The sequence below is a fragment of the Pseudophryne corroboree genome, chromosome 4 (genome assembly GCF_028390025.1).
Source record: "Pseudophryne corroboree isolate aPseCor3 chromosome 4, aPseCor3.hap2, whole genome shotgun sequence".
NCBI lineage: Eukaryota > Metazoa > Chordata > Amphibia > Anura > Myobatrachidae > Pseudophryne > Pseudophryne corroboree.
The window spans coordinates 144,330,890-144,356,547 of record NC_086447.1 but is presented as its reverse complement, the minus strand read 5'-3'; the positions used below and the strand labels follow the sequence as shown (position 1 = coordinate 144,356,547).

The following is a 25,658-nucleotide window of genomic DNA, read 5'->3' as shown; positions in this document are numbered from 1 at the left end:
AAACCATTTTACACTGCAGGTGGGGCAGATGTAACATGTGCAGAGAGAGAGTTAGATTTGGGTGGGGTGTGTTCAAACTGACTCTAAATTGCAGTGTAAAAATAAAGCAGCCAGTATTTACCCTGCACAGAAACAATATAACCCACCCAAATCTAACTCTCTCTGCACATGTTACATCTGTCCCACCTACAGTGTAGCATCGTTTTACCCAATTACTAACAATTGCTAACTCCACCCCTGTTGTAGTGTCTGCATTTCACACCAAGTAGCACCTATGGCGCTAACAATATTACAGTATTAACTATACTGTATATACCGCTGGTAGTGTATGGACATGAGCCATACACTTAAAACTAACTAGAATCAGTGGGGGAGATTTATCAAAGCTTGGCGAGAGGTGAGATACCAATCAGCTCCTGTCATTTTTCAAGCACAGCCTGTGCAATGACAGAAGCTGATTGGTAAGTACTTTTTTTCTCTCCAAGTTTAGTTAACGCTCCCCCAGTGTTGGCTATGACTTCCCTATACCCATAAGATGATGGTTTTGTTTGTGTCTGTTTCAGGGTGATGCAGTGCGAGAACTTATGTTGCGCTTCTTGGGTGAACAAGCGGCAATGAAAAGACAGGTCCTCACCGCCAACGCTGTAGAACAGACATTTCTGGGGCTCAAACAACTTCTTGTAAGTATCTGTTTGCTCTCCACTATTATCTACCTTCTGCAAAACATCAAATGCGCAATGAACCATGGGGGTCATTCCGAGTTGATCGCTAGCTGCCGTTGTTCGCAGTGCAGCGATCAGGCTAAAAATCGGCATTTCTGCGCATGTGTATGCACCGCAGTGCGCACGCGCGACGTACGGGTACAAAGTCTTTAGTGGTTTTGCACAGGTTCTAGCGAAGCTTCCAGTCGCACGGCAGAACGCAGGAAGATTGACATGAAGTGGGCATTTCTGGGTGGCAACCAACCGTTTTTAGGGAGTGCTTAGAAAAACGCAGGCGTGTCGGGGAAAACGCAGGCGTGGCTGGGGGAACGTTGGGCAGGTGTGTGACGTCAAAAGCCGTCCCTCATCGTTAGAATCAACGCACACGAAGAGTAAGTACAGGGCTGGTCTTGTTTTGCACAAAATGATTTTGCAGGCGCTCTGCTGCACAGGCGTTCACACTTCTGCAAACCGAAAATACACTCCCAAGTGCGCGGCGACTATGCTTTTGCACGGCTGCTAAAAGTAGCTAGTGGGCGATCAACTCAGAATGACCCCCTCCCCCCATGTCTCGACATCTTTCCATTCATTGCTATTGAATTGAGGCTTTTCTTTTACCACTAATAATGAATTTAACAAGACTTGCATGCAGCAGCAAATATTTGCTTTGTCATGGCATAGTAAAATATAAGGGAATTCAATTTACAGCTGCGCACTGTGGTGCATATACAGTCTGGGGAGTGCTGCTAATATACAAGTTCGTCCACCTTGCTGTATGGTTAACCAGTTATAGGATATATAGCGCTCAACCTATCATTTTATGTTTCCATAATAAGAAAAGTCGCTCGGTGCTTGAAATGTAATTGCCAATTCTCAAACATAGCAAATATGTATATACAGCAGTGGTTTTCAACCACTGTGCCGTGGCACACTAGTGTGCCCTGAGCAGTCTCCAGGTGTGCCACCATAGAAGCACAGCCAGGCCCGTCAGTGTTTTGCTGCTGCTGAGGCCCTGGAACGATCAATACTGGTGGGTTTAGTGGTTGCAGAGCCAGTTCTAATTTTGGGCCCTGGCAGTGTTGAGCTCTTCTGGCCTTCTCAGCCATGGCTCAGGTGTGACCTATGGAGAAGCTGCGACATGACATCCTAGAACACGCAGCTGCACCATGCATCACCACTATATTTGAATGTGCCTTGGCAATATTTAAATCTTGTTCAGTGTGCTGCGAGTTGTAAAAGGTTGAAAATGTCTGTGCTACAGTGTCGTAACCATGTTGTTATAAAATTGCCCCCAAAACACAGAAAGACATGCATTGGTGGAGGGGCCCGGCAGGGTCCCCAGTTTGCTACCCCTCCCCAGTATGCCTGTGTTGTAGCCAGTGGCAGTGGCGCCATCTTCCCGGTGATCTCTTCTAGAAGATGGCGCCGCACATAGAAAGCAAAGGCTCTGGCACTGTGCCAGAGTCTTTGCTCTCTGGTGGCCAGCGTCATCTTCCCAAATATCACTAGAATGATGGCACTGGCCGGGGAGGAGGGACCTGCCTCCTAAGATTGTTCTACTGTGAGGCATAATCTGAATTGGGGGTACTATTGTGTGACCACACCCCTTTTTGTTTTGCAACTAGAGGGGTGCCTAATCCCTTGCTCTGGTCCTGGCTCTGCTTAATGAGGAAGGGGGGGATGATTTCCACCACCAGTCCAAGACCACTTTAAGCACTGCCAGGCACAATGTATAAATGTTGACATGTTTCTGCACTTGAACAAGGGGATCTTTTAGCCTGAAACGTCTGCTTCTTCTGTTACTGTTTGCCTGCTTTAATTAAAAAAACTAAAAAAAATCTCTATTGAGCATGTTTTGGTGCAACAATTCACTGGCATGTAGACTTACTTTTGCGACAGAAGATCCTGCCATTGCTGTGAGCTTGTGTAATAGATTGTAACCAGAGCAGCCAAGAACAGGTGAAGGGGGCGTGGCAAAATAGCAGGAGGAATGACAGCGCCTCCTAAACACCCCCTCTCCGGAAGAATAGCTTTCTCGGCGCTGGGAGTCACTCGGGGGCAGCGTTGAACATTTATCCTCCTCAACGGTGGCCAGACTGTTTTTGAGTCGACTGCATAATGTCACACACAGTTTTTCCGATAAAGAAAATGGTGGCGGTGCTGCTGCATATGCAGGGGGCATCTGTTATTCCCTGTTCAGCGATGCGATTTCAAATAGATTGCGATCACAATGCTGGGCAGGACTTGGGCCGGGGTTATTCAGGTTGGGTTGCAGATTCTGCAATCCTTTCATTAGCGTGCTGAATGTCCTGCCCAGTGGTTCCTAAACTTTTTTGTGAATCATGACTCCCTAGAGTATCAGAATTTGTTACACAGCACCCCTAGGCCAAAGTTTCTTATTGAGAAATTCAGAAAAAAATATAAAATGAAGTTAATTGTGTTTAGAATATGTCATCCTTAGGGTCAGTTATGTGGTGAGGGACTGATTTTGGCAATTAAATTAAGTATAAATAATTTGAATTGGTCCTGGACCACCAAACTACGGCACCACTGCAGTGCCCCCCTTACCCCCTCCTCTTTCCCGAGGCACCCCAGGGTGTCACGGGGACCAGTTTGGAAACTATTGCTATAAAAGAAACTTTTTTTTTTAAACATGTAATACTCCTGAGATCTCAGTTCCTATAAGGTTGTAAATCCGTGTATACAGTAAACCACACAAATTTGAAAATCCTACACCAGGCACAAGTAGTCATTCAGATGCGTTGGGTATGAATCCCGACGTCGGGATCCCGGCCGCCAGAATGCCGGCAAGGGGGTGAGCGAAACGAAGCTCCTTGTGGGCTTGCTGCGTTCTCCACACTGCGGGCTCGCTGTGCTCGCCACAGGTTCTGTTCCCACTCTATGGGTGTCATGGACACCCACGAGTGGGAATAGTCCTCTGCCCCCTGCCGGCATTCTGGTGGCCGGGATCCCGATGGCGGTATGCTGACCGCCGGTATGGTGACTACGTCCCATTTAGATGACACTGTGGGAGTTTTATCTTTGTTATCCTATTTGTATGTAAAAATGTTGAAGGGGAGAGCGCTACTGCGCAGATTCCATACTGTTCCTCCAGGGAGGTTTCGCTCCCTGTACCAAGATGGCTGCTGACCTAAATACTGCACATACGTGCAGCGCCATCTTGTCAATGTCTTAGAGCAGGGGTGGCCAACCAGTCAGAGACAAAGAGCCAAGAAATCTTGTTAGGAACATCAAAGAGCCGACTTCGAGCCGAAGGCGCACTTGCAAAAATTAGGTGTGATCTTGTGCCTGTTAGGCCACGCCCCTCGTATAAAATACATTGAAAAAGCCAGATCCAACATAAAATACAATGAAAAAGCCACTTCTACATCAAATAATTGAAAAAGCCAGATCCGCATAAAATATACTGAAAAGCCAGATTCACATAATACACTTCAGTTCCCCCATGTGTCACTCCAGCCAGCACCCGCCTGTGTCACTCAAGCCAGCTGTCCCTTGTGTATTTGGCTCCCTCAGTTCTCAGTCTATGTAGTGCTGCTGCATGTCTGACTGGAGTGCAGCGGTTTACAGATCGCTTGTTGTCACATGACTTTGAGTGTTTGAATGAAGAAAGAGCCTCATGTGGCTCAAGAGCCACGCGTTGGCCACCACTGTCTTAGAGCATCACAGTGGGGGACAGTAGTTTTTCACTTATCTCCTCAGAGACCATCAGAGATCCACAACACTTCTGGTGATCCTGCATTGCTACCTGTTGCATACACTCATCAGCTGGGGAGCCGAATTACACCCCTCTCGCATCACCCTCCGCTCAGTGAGAACCAGTGTGTAACAGTGATTATGTGGGATTCATATAAATATTTTATGCAATTCACAATATGAGCTTACCATCTTCAGAGTGTTGGAGAATTATTGTACATTTTTATTTTTTGATCAGGTAATTTTTTTTTTTTTGTAAATTACTTCAAAATGTAACTGGACCCTCTTTTCTGTTATTTTTCCCTCAGCTCACTTTAAAATTGTTACCATTTTCTTGCTGCAGAACTAGGTATCCTGTTATTTGCTTTTTATTTTACCCTTGTATGCCTTACTGCCATGTTTTGCTTATCGCACAGTGTAACCTATATAGTGCACCCAACATGGCTGCGTCGGCTGGTACTCTAGTGTAGGATAAACAATACATGGTTCTAAACTCTCCTAATTTATTTGTTTCCCCAAATATTGTCATTTCTTCACCTTTTGAGACTTCAAGCAAAATATATTTAAAAAATTAAATGTCTATTTTTTATTTTAAGTAAAATTTAGCCGTTTTTTGTTCTTCGTCTTCTTCTTCTTCTTCGTCTTCTTCTTCTTATGATGATGATTATTATTTTGTAAATATTAATATTTCTGCAGCGAGGTACACTGGTATGCCACAGAGAATAACATCGGGTGTAGAGTTGGATCTTGATCCGAGGCACCAACAGGCTAAAGCTTTGACTGTTCCCAGGATGCCTCCTCTATATCCCCGCCTCCAGGCACTGGAGCTCAGTTTGTAAGTTGGTGCCTGCAGTGCAGGCAGCTAAAAGGGAGGGCTGCGTTAGGCAGCCCTGAAAAGAGCTTTTCTGACAAGAAAGAAGACTTCAGGTCGCAGCATAGGCACTTGGTGCTGTATGTCATACTGACATCGTGCTGCGGTTCCCTCACCTCCCGCAACGGTGCTGTATACTCCCGCGCCCTGGTTGCCGGGTACTTACAGCGGAGGCACTCCGGTCTCATCAGGCACACATACCGCCGCTGCTCTCCTGGATCGCGTGGCCACACGATAGGGAAGGAAGTAAAAGGGTCCCCCAGGTGGGACTCGGTGAAATCGCGATCCGGTTGCAGTCTCTGAACGGACCGCGCCGCTGGCGTGGGCACTGTGTCCGTGCAGGGACTCCACTATATCAACCAGGGCAAGGAGCACAGGTCGGATTTGCTAAAATCCGTTTAGTAAAGGCTCCATAGTACCCGGTGGTGAAGTCCAGCAGAGGGGATAAGGCGCTGACCTGTAGCCACTCCCCCAGGCGCCATCTACAGCAGATGTTCCAGCCCTGGAGCTGTATCTCTCTCGCTCTCTCTCCCTCACTCCCTGTCAGCGTTTGGGCACCATTACACACAGCTCCGCTGATTCTGGGAATGCTGTGCACTGTCTCTTCTGTGAAGCCGCCTGCATCATCAGCGCTGTTCGTTTACAGGACACTTAAGTATTCTACATGTCGTTTAGACAGCGTTAGTTAAGAAAAGTGCACCACTGACAGAATATATAGTACAAGTATTCTGTGATATACATTCAGTATTTACTGTGCATTGTTATATCTGTATACATACATATCTTTACGTAGTATTGCTAGTCCAGTGCAGTTTTATTGTTGTTTGTAATAGTTTCTGCATTGTACATGTGACTGTGTGTGCCAATAGCCGCTGTGTGGTTCCTATTCTGTGTATCTCACACATATTGCTATCCCTATATTCTGTAACCTGACGGGGGCTAAGTGCATCAGGGCTATCAAACTGATTCTTCAGATTGATGATGAACCTGAACTTCCAGATACGTCTAAGAAACCTGATAAGTTCAAACATCAGAAGGTTACTAAATTAGTTTTGCCCCATTCTGACCATTTAGTTGACATACGTCAGGAATCCTGGGAGTTTTCAGGAAAGAAATTCTCCCTGTTTAAAAAGATGCTAGCTCGTTATCACCTCACTGCAGAGTTAAGTAAAAATTGGGAAACACCGCCGCCGGTGGACTCGCATGTTGCACGTCTGGTGGTGGCTTCTACTCTGCCTGTCACTACCATCACCTCGCTGAAGGAACCGACGGATAAGCGTATGGAGGGTATTTACACTCTTGCGGTAGCTGTACATATACCTACTATAGCGGCTTCTTGGGCTGCAAAAGCTGTTGAAGCCTGGGTTCAAGAAGTTGAAGCGGAGCTACCTGAATTTTTCTAATAATGCCAGACAGTGTCTTTCATATATTACCACAGCCTCTCATTATATTCAGGAGGCGGCCTCTGATGCCAGTGTGCTGGCAGCCAAAGCGTCTACTACGTCCATTCTGGCTCGCCGGATTCTGTGGTTGCGGTCCTGGTCTGTGGATCTGGACTCCAAAAAGACCTTGGAGGTGCTCCCTTTTAAGGGAAACATCCTTTTTGGGGAAGATCTGAATAAGATTGTTGCTGACTTAGCATCTGCTAAAACTGCATGTCTGCCGAGTACTAATCCTTCGGCTCCGAAGTCTAAGAGTACCACCTTTCGTTCCTTTCGACCTCCAAGTAAAGCAAAGGGTCAGGCATACCAAAAACAGGCTTGCACTTCCAAAACCTCTAAGCCCAAACCTAAACGTTCATGGGCTGCCCGTCAGCCTGCTTCCAAACCAGGCAAGCCTGCTGCATGACGGGGCGGGCCTCCCCCTGGGGGACCCCTGGGTGGGAGGCCGACTTCTGCGGTTCTCCCAGGTTGGTTACAGACCACTTCAGATGCCTGGGTGAGGGAAGTCGTCGTTCACGGATACACTATCTCTTCCAAGAACTGTCCCCCTCGCCAGTTTTGCTTGACAAATATCCCTTCGGATCCGTTGAAAGCAAAAACTCTACATTTGGTGGTACAATCCCTCCTGGACACAGGAGTGATAGTGCCGATGCCTCTGTCTCAGTGAGGCAGGGATACTATTCGACGCTATTGTTAGTTCTGAAACTGAATGGACCCCCCCGGCCCATTCTCAACCTCAAGTCTTAGAACAATTTTGTGAAGGTTTCCAAATTCCGTATGAAAACTCTTCGCTCTATTGTTCTGTCCTTGGAGCCCAAGGACTATATGGTATCCCTGGACATACCGGATGCTTACCTACATATACCTATTGCCATGTCGCATCAGCAATATCTGCGGTTTGCTATTGGCAACCTACATTATCAATTGCAGGCCGTGCCTTTTGGACTGACCACGGCTACGCAAATCTTCACCAAAGTTATGGCGGTCATGGAGGCCCTTCTCCGCCATCAGGGTATCGGGATCCTTCAGCCTTTATCTCTCCTGGTTTGTCCTTCAAAGAACGATCTTTGGATGTGGTACGGGTTCTCAGTATATATGTGAAGAGAACCGCCTCTCTTAGGAGATCTGATTCTCTCTGTCCTATTTGGTTTTCACAAACGTGGCTGGCCTGCAAATAAGCAGACCTTGGCCAGATGGATTAGAATGGTGATTGCACAAGCTTATGTACAGACTGGACTTCCAGCTCCTGCTACTATCAAGGCCCATTCTACTCGGTCTGTTGGCCTTCTTGGGCGGCCCGCCGTGGTGCGTCCCTAGAACAATTGTGCAAGATGGCTACGTGGTCCTCGGTGAACACGTTCATCAGGTTCTATGCCTTTCATACTACTGCCTCCCAGGATGCTTCCTTTGGACGCCGGGTTCTTGTGCGCACTACAGTGCGTCCCCTCCCATGAGGAACTGCTTTAGGACGTCCCCGATGTTATTCCCTGTGGAATACCAGTGTATGCTGCTGCAGAAAAGGAGATTTATGGTAAGACTTACCATTGTTAAATCTCTTTCTGCGAGGTACACTGGGTCCCACAGGTCACCCACCGTGACGCACTTAGCTTCTTTGGGTTTGTATGGCATTAGCCGCTGGTACCTTCTCCTGTCGTGAGAATGTTATCTGTGGCTACTAACTACTGTCGTCTCTTTTACCTGCTATTGCATTGGACTGGTTAACAAAACTGAGCTCCAGTGCCTGGAAGTGGGGATAGAGAGGAGGCGGTGCAGTGCATCCTGGGAACAGTCAAAGCTTTAGCCTGTTGGTGCCTCTGATCAAGATCCAACTCTACGCCCCGATGTTATTCCCTGTGGAATCCAGTGTGCATCACAGAAAGAGATTTAACAAGGGTAGGTCTTACCATAAATCTCCTTTTTACTCTGCATTCTAAAATAGGGAATTTTGGACTAAGATTGGTCCAGTAATCTTACAAACTTGTCCTATAAGAGGAACAAGATTGCAGGAGCCTCATGACTCGTGAAGAGTCATCCTTCAGCACTTAGGAGAGGAAAAAACAGCCAAGGGTCTCCAGTAGTTTCCTCCACAAGGGGAAGGACTGCCCGTCCCTCTAGGCATTAAGAGACCATGCAGAGTTTGCCCAGAAACTAACCTTACCTAACTCAATCATCCCTTCTGTCGCCTCAAATCTGCTATTTTGACCTATTTACCTGGACGGATGAAAACGCACCTACACGTCAGTGGTGAGAGAGTGAAAAAAGAGAGAATGGGAGGGGGTCGGCAGTCATAACCAACATAACATTCATTTCTGACGCTAACAGGGATTACAACTGTACAAATGTAGCCATTCTCGTTGTGGCTACATCTTACAACGATTGCTCCTTGTTAGGCGCGGCCGTACCGCGTACGTCTGGACGTCTAAGATGTGTATGTGCCGCATTCACATGGATGGGGGCGGCAAATGCCGCAGCTCAGCACAGGTGCACATAGCTATGTTGAGGGTGCACGTTTCCCTCAGATGTAGCCATGATCAGCGTGGCTACATCTGTATATAGTGTTGGTTCTAAACAAAGTAATGATTAAAGCACAATATAATTCTCTTACACCTCAGCACATTATAAAAATGGAACAGCCTGCAATACTGGGATTTAGGCAGGCAGAGAGAGGGAGTAAAGGATTTAATTTGCAAAATTATAGGCTCACTAAACAACTCCAAGGAGATGTCATAGGTGCAGCGCCGCATGAAGGATTTAATTAGGAACATTATAGGCCCATCTAGACAGCTTGCTTCAAATATCTCCAATGACCCATTTGCAGCCGCGTGTGGTTGTTAAGTAATGGCACTGTCCCAGTAGGTGTGAGATATTGTTTTTATCCAATACTATGCTATCCCCAAGGTCATAAGTTATATATTATAATAGTCATGCTAAAAGTCTCGAACTAAGCTGCCCTAATAACCTTCTACCAGTGTGCTATGCTGTCCCAGGCCTCTGGAGGCATATGCAAGAGACAGCAACAGCACACCCTTGAATATAGGCAGTTTCCATCATGACATCACAGAATGACCTCACACACCACACCAGACCGCCCAAGACTGGTTATTTCTGGTTTGAGGCCCTTGTTGTCTTTTACATGACTGGCCTAACGGAAATGTGATTTCACTTATTATTTAAAACTATGCATTCGGATTAGAATATTTTTATTACTAGCATTTGCCCGCAGTATTGCGATTTAATGAGCTAAGAGGATGCAGGCTTATGTGCGGGGCCCATCCTGCGCATGCACCCACATTTTCTGTGGTGCCCCGCCGAAAATGCGATCGCCTCTGCCTGCCAATCAGGCAGAGACGGTCGTGGGGCGGCAACTCTCCTTTTCCTAGCCGGATCGTTGCGCGGGCGTGGCTTCAAAACAGGGGCGGCGACAGAGAAACGGGGGTCGTGATCGGGGCGGCTGCAGGACGTCACACGCAGCACAAAAATGGCGGCGGGTCTCCTGCGGGTGCAGCCAGGCTGGGCCAGCAGAAGGTTACCCCGTTTTTTATGATCATGCTGAAATTGCGATGCAACTGCAATTTCAGCGTGGTCAAGGGGGGAGGCGGCGTGCTTGGCGGCCTTGCCCTGCAATGGGCGGCCCCCAGCATGCGATCCAAATGATTGCAAATTCTGCTACTTAGCAGAATTTGCAATCCTTAGTGAATTAGGCCCATTGATCACACAATTTATTTGTAAACAATATTTACAGTTTTTCTTCAGAGACTAACACAAAAGATGCTTGGGGCTCCGAACACGTGAGCAAGCCACGGAAAGCTTCCCATGGGTCAGTGGCGTCACAACGGGGGTGCGGCCTGCACTCGAGTGTCACCCGCCAAGGGATTACACCAACGTGACGGCTCCTCTTCAGTGACAGGAGCTGGGTGTTGCACTGTGACATCACATGCAGCACCCAGCTCCTGTCACTGTGCCAGCACCGCACACACACTAGTCCCCGGGTGCAGCCCGCAACCCCCAGGAGACCCGGAGCGACAAAACGGCGATTCGGGCCACGAGGTCTCGCCCCTACCCACGAGACCACGCCCCATTTTTGCCGTTGTGCACTGCATTACCTCCTCTCTCCCCTCCTCTCCGGGTGTCACCAGTGACAGTGACACCTCTACCATGGGTGTAGCAGCTGTCCTAAGATCTACGCCTGCAGACCTGAGTGTCTCTGTGACTTGTTGATTGTCATAGAGAAGCAGATGCTTACAGGAACTGAAGGGGCTTGGATTGAAAAGAAACATTGATGGGGATAAGGGGTATACTGTACATGGTATAAACAGACTCACCTGCACCACATCCCGTTAGAATCTTTGCTTCTATTAGGTTCCTCTGCAGAGCAGTCACTTTAAGTCGGGTTCTGTTGTATAACCTGGGCAGAGTCAAGTTCTGAGTCACGTATGACCGGAACACCACCTGTCAGTGCAGTGCTGTACGCTGAAAGTCCAGCTGCACTAAGTGAGTTTAAAAATTCCACTTATACTGTATAGTCATTTTGGACGGGTTGGTATCGAGTGACCAGCGGTTGGAAGACCGCCAGTCACCATGCCGACGCCTGGGTCCCGTCTGTCAGATGGCTGGCGGGAAGGGGGGGTGAGTGCAACGAAGCCCCTTGCGGGCTCACTGCGCTTGCCATGCAGCGGGCTCGCCACTGGTTCTATTGCCACTCTATAGGTGTCGTGGACACCCACGAGTGGGAATAGTCCCTGTTGGTCGGCATGCCAACCGGCAGGCTCTGTCAGTATTCGGGATGTTGGCACCGGTCACATAACCGCATCCCTTTTGGACTTGAGGAGCCTTCACACTGCACGCACCGAGTGTCCAGCGTCTGGTCTTTCCCCTTTTCCCTGATGTCACATCGAGATCATACATACCTCAGTCCTTTTCTAGGTCTCTAAGCTATACAATAGTGGAAGCGCGATATAAATTCATATAGTAGTTTTTGCGTGATGCCGGAACGTACAGACAGACAGACTAAATTTCACACTTTTTTTTTTTTTGTTTGTTTTTTTGGTCTCGATGGTCCATAAACCGTCCCTAGAAGTGTAATTCTCAGAAAAAATGTCTATGTACAGACACAACCCTTACAGTTTTATTATATGTATAGGTTTTTATTGTAGGGTTTCCCTATTTATCTCTGGCTATGTAAGGCTTTGTATGAACCCAATTTCCACTGTTATGTTGTGTATTACTGTTACAGTGTTTCAGTGATGACCTCAATTAAGGACAAAACAATGAAAAACATCGGAGTAAATCAGTGAAAATCACAAACATATTCCGATTGGTCTGATTCCGCATACGCTACAGCAGTGTTTTTCAACCACTGTGCCGTGACACACTAGTGTGCCCTGAGCAGTCTCCAGGTGTGCCGCCATAGAAGCACAGCCAGGCCCGTCAGTGTGCTGCCACTACTGAGGCCCTGGAATGATCAATACTAGTGAGTTTAGTGGTTGCAGAGCCAGTTCTAATTTCTGGCCCGGGCAGTGTTGGCTCTTCTGGCTTTCTCAGATGTGGCTCAGGCGTTACCTATGGAGAAGCTGCGACATGACATCCTAGGACACACAACTTCGCCATGCATCACCATTATATTTGAGTGAAAAAAAGTGTGCCTTGGCAATATTTAGATCTTGCTCAGTGTGCCGCGAGTTGTAAAAGTTTGAAATCTCTGATGTACAGTATAAGTTCACATGCAGCAAATGAAGTTAATATCTCTGTTTTAATTTAATGCTGCACTTATACAGATGTTAAATGGGTATCCGTAAGCGGTGTCAGTTTTCACACTGACAACACGGTAGTAATGGGGGTCGGTAGGCAGTGTCAGTGTTCGCACTGACAATGGTGACATCAGAATATCACACACGACATGACAACATGGTAGAAATTTAATCACAAAAAAGGGTATCCCAAGGAAAGGGGCTTGGGATAAAGAAGTTTACCTCTTTGTGGGGGCACTCATTTGAAATATTTCATATTTATTGCTTAAAATTTAACTTTTAATAAAACATTTAAGATTGTGTATAGATAATCGCAAATCACCCTTAAGAAAGAACTGTAATACAACATATGGTGAGAAAAAATGTATTCATCAATAATCTAGTGAGAATATTCCTATAATTTTATATTACCTAGGGTGAAAATATCAAAAAAATCAAAACATACCCGGTATATAATCATTGATCGTATGTGGTTGTGTCCCGTGAACTCCTGTAAGGAAAATGTTAACCTAGAAGGAGAAAAAGGGGTAACACATACCCAGAAGGCGCATAGATTGCAGTTCTCCTGGTTTAAACAGTCCCTATCGCAATTTATAATATAATTATGCGTTTAGTCATAGCAATTGTAATAATTCTATCACCACATATCTCAATTGCTAAAGAAGGGAAATCCGAATAATTTAAATAAACAATTCAGAGATAACAGATATTCACCTTCAAGATCAGTCGGTCATACCAACAATTTGATGGACGCCCCATAATTTCTAAACTCAAATAATTGGAACCGCATAGTTAGTCAAAAGGTGATACTAATTACTTCAATAGCAGAACTATGTATAAAAAATATAAGACAACCATAAATTGCAACAACAAGGTACCCTAGATCACAAGTAGTCGTTGCTGAATTGGTTCACACTATAGCGTTATAGGATCTAGGTCAATTTGAAGTGCAACTTATAAGTGGAAGAGATCCTAGGTAGTGAATATGACCTAATTTATGGATATCACAGTTCTGAGAAAAAATTGACAAAACAATTTGATACAGAGTAAAGGCCCCGTTCCGTTACTCCTGGTAACATCTGCTGCCTTCCCATGTGCGCATTAAAGCACAGTGAATGGGAGGTGAGAGTATTAACCTGGACGGTACCGGGTAGAAGAAAGAAAGGGTGTTTCTGCTTTCGTGCGCTCTCGTGCTCTGGAGCCCTGATGACAATTGAATCATTGCAGGGCTACGGGCACAGTCGCGACACGATGAGAGAACACTGAAATACCTTAAAAATTCTCAATGTGGTTCCAATGTGTAGTAGATCTGTGTATCGAACTGGTATTGTATACCGGGCAGCGTCTCTGTATATACCGGGTGTCTGGCTCTGACTACCACACGTTAATAGGGCAAACGCCCTGTATAAGAGTCTTGATGGGGTAAAGTTAATACTAGTGCTGCAGCAGTCAGCGTCTCCCCATGTGCACTTGCATCTACTGGAGCAGCATATATGCTGGGGCTCCAGCGGGCAGTATGTCCCCGCGTATCGGGTCTCCGGCTTTTGCTCTGCTTAATTCTTTATAGTGGGTAGTCGATAGTCTAGTGTAGATATATAGTCTTCCCCGCAAAAACTTGATTCAATTTAAACAGAGCAGTGTCCGTGCTGCGGCTGCAGCAGTCTCCCTCGTATCGGGTCTCCGTGTGTCTATAACCAATGCCCGTTAATTACGTGTGGTGACGAAGTAGCTGGTATATAAATAAATAAATAATCAAACAGAGCAGTGTCCGCGCTGCGGCTGCAGCGAGTAGAGTCTCCCACGTAACGGGTCTCCGTATAGTTATAACAGGTAGCCGGTAATTACATGAAGTGACGAGGTTGCTAGGCTGCAAAGAGATGGAAAGAACAATGTCTTTGCTGCGGCTGCAGCAAGCAGCGTCTCCCTCGTATCGGGTCTTCGTGTGTCTGTAGTAGACAGCCAGTAGTTATGTCTAGTGACAAAATAGCTTAATCTGAACGTACGTTTCACCCTCCTAGGGGCTTGATCACCAAGTGCCTGAGCATTTGGTGATTAAGATTAAGCTATTTTGTCACTAGACATAACTACTGGCTATCTACTACAGACACACGAAGACCCGATACGAGGGAGACTGCTGCAGCCGCAGCACGGACACTGCTCTGTTTAAATTGAATCAAGTTTTTGCGGGGAAGACTATATATCTACACTAGACTATCGACTACCCACTATAAAGAATTAAGCAGAGCAAAAGCCGGAGACCCGATACGCGGGGACATACTGCCCGCTGGAGCCCCAGCATATACACTGCTCCAGTAGATGCAAGTGCACATGGGGAGACGCTGACTGCTGCAGCACTAGTATTAACTTTACCTCATCAAGACTCTTATACAGGGCGTTTGCCCTATTAACGTGTGGTAGTCAGAGCCAGACACCCGGTATATACAGAGACGCTGCCCGGTATACAATACCAGTTCGATACACAGATCTACTACACATTGGAACCACATTGAGAATTTTTAAGGTATTTCAGTGTTCTCTCATCGTGTCGCGACTGTGCCCGTAGCCCTGCAATGATTCAATTGTCATCAGGGCTCCAGAGCACGAGAGCGCACGAAAGCAGAAACACCCTTTCTTTCTTCTACCCGGTACCGTCCAGGTTAATACTCTCACCTCCCATTCACTGTGCTTTAATGCGCACATGGGAAGGCAGCAGATGTTACCAGGAGTAACGGAACGGGGCCTTTACTCTGTATCAAATTGTTTTAATTGTCAATTTTTTCTCAGAACTGTGATATCCATAAATTAGGTCATATTCACTACCTAGGATCTCTTCCACTTATAAGTTGCACTTCAAATTGACCTAGATCCTATAACGCTATAGTGTGAACCAATTCAGCAACGACTACTTGTGATCTAGGGTACCTTGTTGTTGCAATTTATGGTTGTCTTATATTTTTTATACATAGTTCTGCTATTGAAGTAATTAGTATCACCTTTTGACTAACTATGCGGTTCCAATTATTTGAGAGTAGAAATTATGGGGCGTCCATCAAATTGTTGGTATGACCGACTGATCTTGAAGGTGAATATCTGTTATCTCTGAATTGTTTATTTAAATTATTCGGATTTCCCTTCTTTAGCAATTGAGATATGTGGTGATAGAATTATTACAATTGCTATGACTAAACGCATAATTATATTATAAATTGCGATAGGAACTGTTTAAACCAGGAGAACTGCAATCTATGCGCCTTCTGGGTATGTGTTACCCCTTTTTCTCCTTCTAGGTTAACATTTTCCTTACAGGAGTTCACGGGACACAACCACATACGATCAATGATTATATACCGGGTATGTTTTGATTTTTTTGATATTTTCACCCTAGATAATATAACATTATAGGAATATTCTCACTAGATTATTGATGAATACATTTTTTCTCACCATATGTTGTATTATACAGTTCTTTCTTAAGGGTGATTTGCGATTATCTATACACAATCTTAAATGTTTTATTAAAAGTTACATTTTAAGCAATAAATATGAAATATTTCAAATGAGTGCCCCCACAAAGAGGTAAACTTCTTTATCCCAAGCCCCTTTCCTTGGGATACCCTTTTTTGTGATTAAATTGTTATATTTCTCTAACGTCCTAGTGGATGCTGGGGACTCCGTCAGGACCATGGGGAATAGCGGCTCCGCAGGAGACAGGGCACAAAAGCAAGCTTTTAGGATCACATGGTGTGTACTGGCTCCTCCCCCTATGACCCTCCTCCAAGCCTCAGTTAGGTTTTTGTGCCCGTCCGAGCAGGGTGCAATCTAGGTGGCTCTCCTAAAGAGCTGCTTAGAAAAAGTTTTTAGGTTTATTATTTTCAGTGAGTCCTGCTGGCAACAGGCTCACTGCATCGAGGGACTTAGGGGAGAGATTTTCAACTCACCTGCGTGCAGGATGGATTGGAGTCTTAGGCTACTGGACATAGCTTCAGAGGGAGTCGGAACACAGGTCACCCTGGGGTTCGTCCCGGAGCCGCGCCGCCGATCCCCCTTACAGATGCTGAAGATCGAGGGTCCGGAAACAGGCGGCAGAAGGCTCTTCAGCCTTCATGAAGGTAGCGCACAGCACTGCAGCTGTGCGCCATTGTTGCTACACACTTCACACTGAACGGTCACGGAGGGTGCAGGGCGCTGCTGGGGGCGCCCTGGGCAGCAATATTTAATACCTTTGATGGCAAAGAATACATCACATATAGCCATTGAGGCTATATGTATGTATTTAACCCAGGCCAGATATCTCAAAACCCGGGAGAAAAGCCAGCCGAAAAGGGGGCGGGGCTTATTCTCCTCAGCACACAGCGCCATTTTCCTGCTCAGCTCCGCTGTGAGGAAGGCTCCCAGGACTCTCCCCTGCACTGCACTACAGAAACAGGGTAACAAAGAGAAGGGGGGCATATTTTGGCGATATTTATATATTTAAAGCGCATATAACAAAAACAACACCTTTTAGGGTTGTTTATATACATTTTATAGCGCTTTTGGTGTGTGCTGGCAAACTCTCCCTCTGTCTCCCCAAAGGGCTAGTGGGGTCCTGTCTTCGATAAGAGCATTCCCTTTGTGTCTGCTGTGTGTCGGTACGTGTGTGTCGACATGTATGAGGACGATGTTGGTGTGGAGGCGGAGCAATTGCCGGTAATGGTGATGTCACCCCCTAGGGAGTCGACACCGGAATGGATGGCTTTAATTATGGAATTACGTGATAATGTTAGTACATTACAAAAGTCAGTTGACGAAATGAGACGGCCGGAAAACCAGTTAGTACCTGCTCAGGCGTCTCAGACACCGTCAGGGGCTGTAAAACGTCCCTTACCTCAGTCAGTCGACACAGGTACCGACACAGATGAATCTAGTGTCGACGGTGAAGAAACAAACGTATTTTCCAATAGGGCCACACGTTATATGATCACGACAATGAAGGAGGCTTTGCAGATCTCTGATACTGCAGGTACCTCAAAAAGGGGTATTATGTGGGGGGTGAAAAAACTACCTGTAGCTTTTCCAGAATCAGAGGAATTGAATGACGTGTGTGATGATGCGTGGGTTAACCCAGATAGAAAACTGCTAATTTCTAAGAAGTTATTGGCATTATACCCTTTCCCACCAGAGGTTAGGGCGCGCTGGGAAACACCCCCTAGGGTGGATAAAGCGCTCACACGTTTATCAAAACAAGTGGCGTTGCCGTCTCCAGATACGGCCGCCCTCAAGGATCCAGCAGATAGGAGGCTGGAAACTACCCTGAAGAGTATATACACGCATACTGGTGTTATACTCCGACCAGCAATAGCCTCATTCTGGATGTGCAGTGCTGGGGTAGTGTGGTTGGATTCCCTGACTGAAAATATTGATACCCTGGATAGGGACAGTATTTTATTGACTCTAGAGCAATTAAAGGATGCGTTTCTTTATATGCGAGATGCTCAGAGGGATGTTTGCACTCTGGCATCGAGAGTAAGTGCGATGTCCATATCTGCCAGAAGAAGTTTATGGACGCGACAGTGGTCAGGTGATGCGGATTCCAAAAGGCATATGGAAGTATTGCCATATAAAGGAGAGGAATTATTTGGGGTTGGTCTATCGGATCTGGTGGCCACGGCAACTGCCGGCAAATCCACTTTTTTACCTCAGACCCCCTCCCAACAGAAAAAGACACCGTCTTTTCAGCCGCAGTCCTTTCGCTCCTATAAAAACAAGCGGGCAAAAGGACAGTCTTATCTGCCACGAGGCAGAGGAAAGGGTAAGAGAGGGCAGCAAGCAGCCCCTGCCCAGGACCAGAAGCCCGCCCCGGGTTCTACAAAGCCATCAGCATGACGCTGGGGCTTTACAAGCGGACTCAGGAGCGGTGGGGGGTCGACTAAAGATTTTCAGCAATCAGTGGGCTCGCTCACAGGTGGACCCGTGGATCCTGCAGATAGTATCTCAGGGTTACATGTTGGAATTCGAAAGATCTCCCCCTCGCCGTTTCCTAAAGTCTGCTTTACCAACGTCTCCCTCAGAAAGGGCGACGGTATTGGAAGCCATTCACAAGCTGTATTCTCAGCAGGTGATAGTCAAGGTACCCCTCCTACAACAGGGAAAGGGGTATTATTCCACACTATTTGTGGTACCGAAGCCGGACGGTTCGGTAAGACCTATTCTAAATCTGAAATCCTTGAACCTGTACATACAGAAATTCAAGTTCAAGATGGAGTCACTAAGAGCAGTGATAGCGAATCTGGAAGAAGGGGACTTCATGGTGTCCCTGGACACAAAATATGCTTATCTGCATGTCCCAATTTACCCCTCACACCAAGGGTATCTCAGGTTCGTGATACAAGACTGTCATTATCAGTTTCAAACGCTGCCGTTTGGTTTGTCCACGGCACCTCGGGTCTTTACCAAGGTAATGACCGAAATGATGGTTCTTCTACGAAGAAAAGGCGTATTAATTATCCCTTACTTGGACGATCTCCTGATAAGGGCAAAGTCCAGAGAACAGCTGGAAGTCGGTGTAGCACTAACCCAAGTAGTGCTTCAACAACACGGGTGGATTCTGAATCTTCCAAAATCTCAATTGTCCCCGACAACACGTCTGCTGTTCCTGGGAATGATTCTGGACACGGTTCAGAAAAAGGTGTTTCTCCCGGAGGAGAAAGCAAGGGAGTTATCCGAACTTGTCAGGAACCTCCTAAAACCAGGAAATGTGTCAGTACATCAATGCACAAGAGTCCTGGGAAAGATGGTGGCTTCTTACGAAGCAATTCCTTTCGGCAGATTCCATGCACGAATATTTCAGTGGGATCTGCTGGACAAATGGTCCGGATCGCATCTGCACATGCATCAGCGGATAACACTGTCACCAAGGACAAGGTTGTCTCTCCTGTGGTGGTTGCAGAGTGCCCATCTGTTAGAGGGCCGCAGGTTCGGCATACAGGACTGGGTCCTGGTGACTACGGATGCCAGCCTACGGGGCTGGGGAGCAGTCACACAGGGAAGAAACTTCCAGGGTGTATGGTCAAACCTGGAGACGTCTCTTCACATAAATATACTAGAGCTAAGAGCGATCTACAATGCTCTAAGCTTGGCGAAACCGCTGCTTCAGGGTCAGCCGGTGTTGATCCAGTCGGACAACATCACGGCAGTCGCCCACGTAAACAGACAAGGCGGCACGAGAAGCAGAAGAGCAATGACAGAAGCTGCAAGGATTCTTCGCTGGGCGGAAAATCATGTCATAGCACTGTCAGCAGTGTTCATCCCGGGAGTGGACAACTGGGAAGCAGACTTCCTCAGCAGACACGACCTTCACCCGGGAGAGTGGGGACTTCATCCGGAAGTTTTCCACATGATTGTGAACCATTGGGAAAAACCAAAGGTGGACATGATGGCGTCTCGCCTCAACAAAAAACTGGACAGATATTGCGCCAGGTCAAGAGACCCTCAGGCAATAGCTGTGGACGCTCTGGTAACACCGTGGGTGTACCAGTCAGTGTATGTGTTTCCTCCTCTGCCTCTCATACCAAAGGTACTGAGAATTATACGGAAAAGGGGAGTAAGAACAATACTAGTGGCTCCGGATTGGCCAAGAAGAACTTGGTATCCGGAACTTCAAGAGATGCTCACGGAAGATCCGTGGCCTCTACCTCTAAGAAGGGATCTGCTTCAGCAGGGACCTTGTATGTTCCAAGACTTACCGCGACTGCGTTTGACGGCATGGCGGTTGAACGCCGGATTCTAAAAGAAAAGGGCATTCCAGAGGAAGTTATTCCTACCTTGATTAAAGCTAGGAAGGAAGTGACCGCACAACATTATCACCGCATTTGGAGAAAATATGTTGCGTGGTGTGAGGCCAAGAAGGCCCCAACGGAAGAATTTCAATTGGGTCGATTCCTACATTTCCTGCAGGCAGGATTGTCTATGGGCCTCAAATTGGGGTCTATTAAAGTTCAAATTTCGGCCTTATCAATCTTCTTCCAGAAAGAATTGGCTTCAGTGCCTGAAGTACAAACTTTTGTCAAGGGTGTACTACATATACAACCCCCAATTGTGCCTCCAGTGGCACCGTGGGATCTAAACGTAGTTTTGGAATTTCTCAAATCTCATTGGTTTGAGCCTCTCAAATCGGTAGATTTGAAGTATCTTACATGGAAAGTAACCATGCTATTGGCCCTGGCTTCAGCCAGGAGAGTTTCAGAGTTGGCGGCTTTATCGTACAAAAGCCCATATCTGATTTTCCATTCGGACAGGGCAGAACTGCGGACACGTCCTCATTTTCTCCCTAAGGTGGTTTCGGCTTTTCACTTGAACCAGCCTATTGTGGTGCCTGCGGCTACTAGCGACTTGGAGGACTCCAAGTTACTGGACGTTGTCAGAGCATTGAAAATATATATTTCAAGGACAGCTGGAGTCAGAAAATCTGACTCGTTGTTTATCTTGTATGCACCCAACAAGATGGGTGCTCCTGCGTCTAAGCAGACGATTGCTCGTTGGATCTGTAGCACAATTCAACTTGCACATTCTGTGGCAGGCCTGCCACAGCCTAAAACTGTAAAAGCCCACTCCACAAGGAAGGTGGGCTCATCTTGGGCGGCTGCCCGAGGGGTCTCGGCATTACAACTTTGCCGAGCAGCTACGTGGTCAGGGGAGAACACGTTTGTAAAATTTTACAAATTTGATACTCTGGCTAAAGAGGACTTGGAGTTCTCTCATTCGGTGCTGCAGAGTCATCCGCACTCTCCCGCCCGTTTGGGAGCTTTGGTATAATCCCCATGGTCCTGACGGAGTCCCCAGCATCCACTAGGACGTTAGAGAAAATAAGAATTTACTTACCGATAATTCTATTTCTCGTAGTCCGTAGTGGATGCTGGGCGCCCATCCCAAGTGCGGATTGTCTGCATTACTTGTACATAGTTATTGTTACAAAAATCGGGTTATTATTGTTGTGAGCCATCTTTTTTAAGAGGCTACTTCTTTGTTATCATACTGTTAACTGGGTTCAGATCACAAGTTGTACGGTGTGATTGGTGTGGCTGGTATGAGTCTTACCCGGGATTCAAGATCCTTCCTTATTGTGTACGCTCGTCCGGGCACAGTACCTAACTGAGGCTTGGAGGAGGGTCATAGGGGGAGGAGCCAGTACACACCATGTGATCCTAAAAGCTTGCTTTTGTGCCCTGTCTCCTGCGGAGCCGCTATTCCCCATGGTCCTGACGGAGTCCCCAGCATCCACTACGGACTACGAGAAATAGAATTATCGGTAAGTAAATTCTTATTTTTCCTCTGGGGTGCACCGCCAACAGCGTTACTCTTTAATGTAAAGGATCTTTTCCACTTAATTAATTCTTTATTGTTGGTTTCTATCCATACATCTTGACACTTATTTACATACTGTTTACGGTAGTGCAGGACGACTTCTCTTTTTCAACATGGTAGAAATGTCATTTAAATCATCATGTTTAAAGTTCCAGTGCTGGCATTGTTATATTAATATAATCCCATTACTACATGTCGGCAGGCCCTATTTGACATCCCTCTGTCCACATTGTCAGTGTCGATATTGTGTGTGTGTGTGTGTGTGTGTGTGTGTGTGTGTGTGTGTGTGTGTGTATATATATATATATAAGTTCAAGTGCATAAAACATCATCTAACAGCTGGTTTGCACAGGATCCTATTTTTGTAACGTATTCCATTTATACCATATATAGGACGGGTGGTCTTCAGTTTGCTGGCTGTCGTGATCCCGGCGCACAGTATACCGTCGCCGGGAATCCCGACAGCCGGCATACCAACACCTTTTCTCCCTCTTGGGGGTCCACGACCCCCTCGAAGGGACAATAGACAGCGTGGCGCGCCACCGTGCCTGCAAGGGGCTCATTTGCGCTCGCCCAGCTGTCTGTATGGCAGCAGTCGGGATTCCGGCGCCGCTATGCTGGCCTCTGGTAGCCGCCCACCCCCCCAGCATACCCTACTACACCCTATAGGACAAGTGACCATTGCTAGTTTGGAGAGGGCAGACAGATAGGTGACTGGGGTGATGGGAATATGATTCTCAACCATGAATGGTTGGACCCATTATGTGCTCTTTGTCAGATCCTGTCTGTTGTGTAACCCCTCTTTATGAATCCAATTCCCCCTTTGTCTTGGTATAGTAGGGGGAAATTCAATTCTCACTGCAGGGATGTATTTCCTAGGTTTACTGCCCGTAGCTATTCAATTGACTGCATTGCGTGTAGTCCTTAACCCCGAAAATGCACCTTACAATGACTAATGCCCATCTCCTGGGTTAAGTGCGCACACGGTAACACAGCGACTAGCCCTGGGGCACTAGTTACCGCAGGCTTCTGCAGAAAGGAGTTTTACCAGCGCTGGCTGATCATGTAGATAATGAAAACAATCTAAAAACCAAAGGGCTTAAATGAATATCACATTTATTATACAATAACAATGAATAAAAATACTATCATAAAATGTAAATCATAAAAATAAAAGACTAATAATAAGTCCAAAATAAATGTGTGAATCAGTAAGTTTTCACTAAAAATGCCACAAGATGCCTGAGATTATTAAAAGTCCACGTTAGGCTAATATATGTCACTCAGAGGGACTTGATTTACTGGAAGTGTCCATCACTAGTCGGTTGTTTTGCATAGACCGACAAATAGCAGATGTGTGGTAGTTACCAGTTATCCTTGGTGCAGAATGAATCCACCTGTATTGACTGGATGGTTGTCCTCTTTAAGCATGGAGGAATAGGTCCAGAATGGTGGGTGCTGCTGGATGATTGTCCCAATAATATATTCCAAGTGACAGGAAAGCCGGTGGTGCTAATAAAAATCAGGCTGGAGTAGGCGCTCAACGCGTTTCGCTGGGTTTAGGTGGTCCAGCTTCCTCAGGAGCAAGTAAAATAGTGGCTACCATCAGGCCTTTTTATACTGATATGTGTGGCAATAATTAATTACACATGTTATTCACTCATGATTACAATCAAAAAAGCCCTTTGGAATAATACACATTAATATATATATCTACAAGCTAATTGGTCCCACATACTCGAATAACTAATTAAAGTGCAAAAACGAAGCTGTATTAAGGAGATATAGATATTTTTCCCTCCTTACCAGTGTATACAAACATCTGAAGAGACCCGATCATGTGACATGTAAGATCACATGATCGGTGTCTCAACCAATGAACGTGTAGTTTCCGTATCATGTGACACGACACGTGACTTAAGGTAGAGACAGATTGTTGATTTGTATATATAAATAAAGTTGTTTGGAAGTTATTGAAAAAGGTCCCGATCACGTGACTAAGTAAGGTCACATGAGCGGCGAACCATCCAAAGAATAGTATTATTTTTATCATGTGACGGATCCCGTCACTACAACATTGTAGTGACTAGTAGCGTGTGTCCATATAGCTGCGTCCGAGCTCATGATATGAATAGTCATGTGATCGGACACAACCCACCACTCAGCCCAACCAGGCCATCTCTATCACTGACAGCGTAGTGTGACGAGTACTTCTATTTATGTCACGTGATCAGAAAGAAGACAGAGAGAAGAGGATAGAAGACATTCTTATAAAATACGATCTGTATAATTATCATATACTTATTTGCTTGTTCGATATCCTTAATAGGGAATTATGACTAACAAGAAAGTTATGTTAAGCTAATATGATCATATTAATAGATCAACAAATAAATAATATATATATATATCAATTTGTATAAGAATAAGTCATTCTTAATAGATACCAGAGCATAAATCAGATAATGTTAACTCTTCATAGGCGATATGATCTTAGAATAAACAAGTAAATAAAATAATAAAAAATAATAATTAATAATAAGTAGATACTAAAATGAATAATAATCATATAAAAATGAGAATAAATGAAAATCAATATTAATAAATATACATAAATCAAGAAAGAAAGATAAAGTAAAAAGGCTAATATAGATGAATATTGATGTTATAATATTATAATCACTATATATATATAAAGTGAATTGTACTAATAAACTTAAAAAATGATAATGAGATTAATATTAATCAAATAATAATAAACAATTATATAATAAAAACTAAAATAAATTGGGAATGACAAAAAACTGTGATTCCTAAATAGAATGCTCCTCGCACATATCCAAGACATAAGATCAAGGCGGAGAAGAAAAGAGACAGATGATAGGTATTTTTAGATAACGGAATTTAATTCAATAGTCTCATTGAGACCTACAGGGTGTAAAGAATTGAATTTTAACATCCAATATACTTCACGACTGCATAGTCTCTTGAATCTGTCGCCCCCTCTGGGGGTTGGGGCGATCTGTTCAAGACATATTACAGATAAGCAAGACGGATTAGAGTCATGTTTTATAGAGTAGTGTCGTGAGACACTATGAGTTTGACATTTATTAATGATGTTTCTCCTGTGTTCCATAAAACGAACACGTAATTTTCGTGTTGTGCGTCCTATATAATTAAGTCCGCAACCACAGTTTAATAAGTAAATGACAAAGGTTGTCTCACAATTCATAAAAGTTTTTAAATCATAAGTCTCATTGAAATATGGAATATTGATTGAATTAGTCTTGTGTTGTATATATGAGCACATGGTACATCGTGTTTGGCCACATTTATGGAAACCTGTTGGTTTCGTCGTTAGCCATTTTACCCCTGTCTGGGTCTTCGATTCTTGGATATTTCTTAAATGGCTTGGAGCCAAAATGGTCTTTAAAGATCTATTTTTCCTATAGGTCATTTGTAATTGAGTGGGTAGAATAGTATTAAGTATACTGTCTTGTCTTAGTATTCGATAGTTGCGTGAAACTATAGATTTTATTTCACGGGCACATCTATTGTATTTACAAAAAAAAGAAAATTCTCTATTGTTCTGTCTTTCAGCTTTATGTATAGAGCGATTCTTCTGATGAAAAAGAAGTTTTCTATCCATATTATAGACTTCTGTGTATGCTTGTTGTAGGAGCGTCTCTGGGTAGTCTCTATTCCTGAATGAATTAATCAAATCTTTGGCTTGTAAAGCAAAGGTCTCAATGGTAGAACAATTACGGCGCAATCTCATAAATTGACCCTTGGGGATGTTATCTTTCCAGGGTCTATAATGTGAGCTGGTGTAATGTAGATA

The 25,658-nt window shown here is 45.3% G+C and overlaps 1 protein-coding gene across 2 annotated transcripts in view; it reads left to right on the top strand.

Moving 5' to 3' along the window:
* The window catches only part of TRAPPC12 (trafficking protein particle complex subunit 12), a 298,877-nt gene that overhangs the window by 63,611 nt on the left and 209,608 nt on the right, over window positions 1-25,658 (top strand). For both annotated transcript variants that reach the window (XM_063915478.1, XM_063915477.1), the window contains exon 3: window positions 564-680. In XM_063915478.1, coding sequence (XP_063771548.1) covers window positions 564-680 — 117 coding nt within the window. The remainder of the gene's footprint in view (window positions 1-563; window positions 681-25,658) is intronic.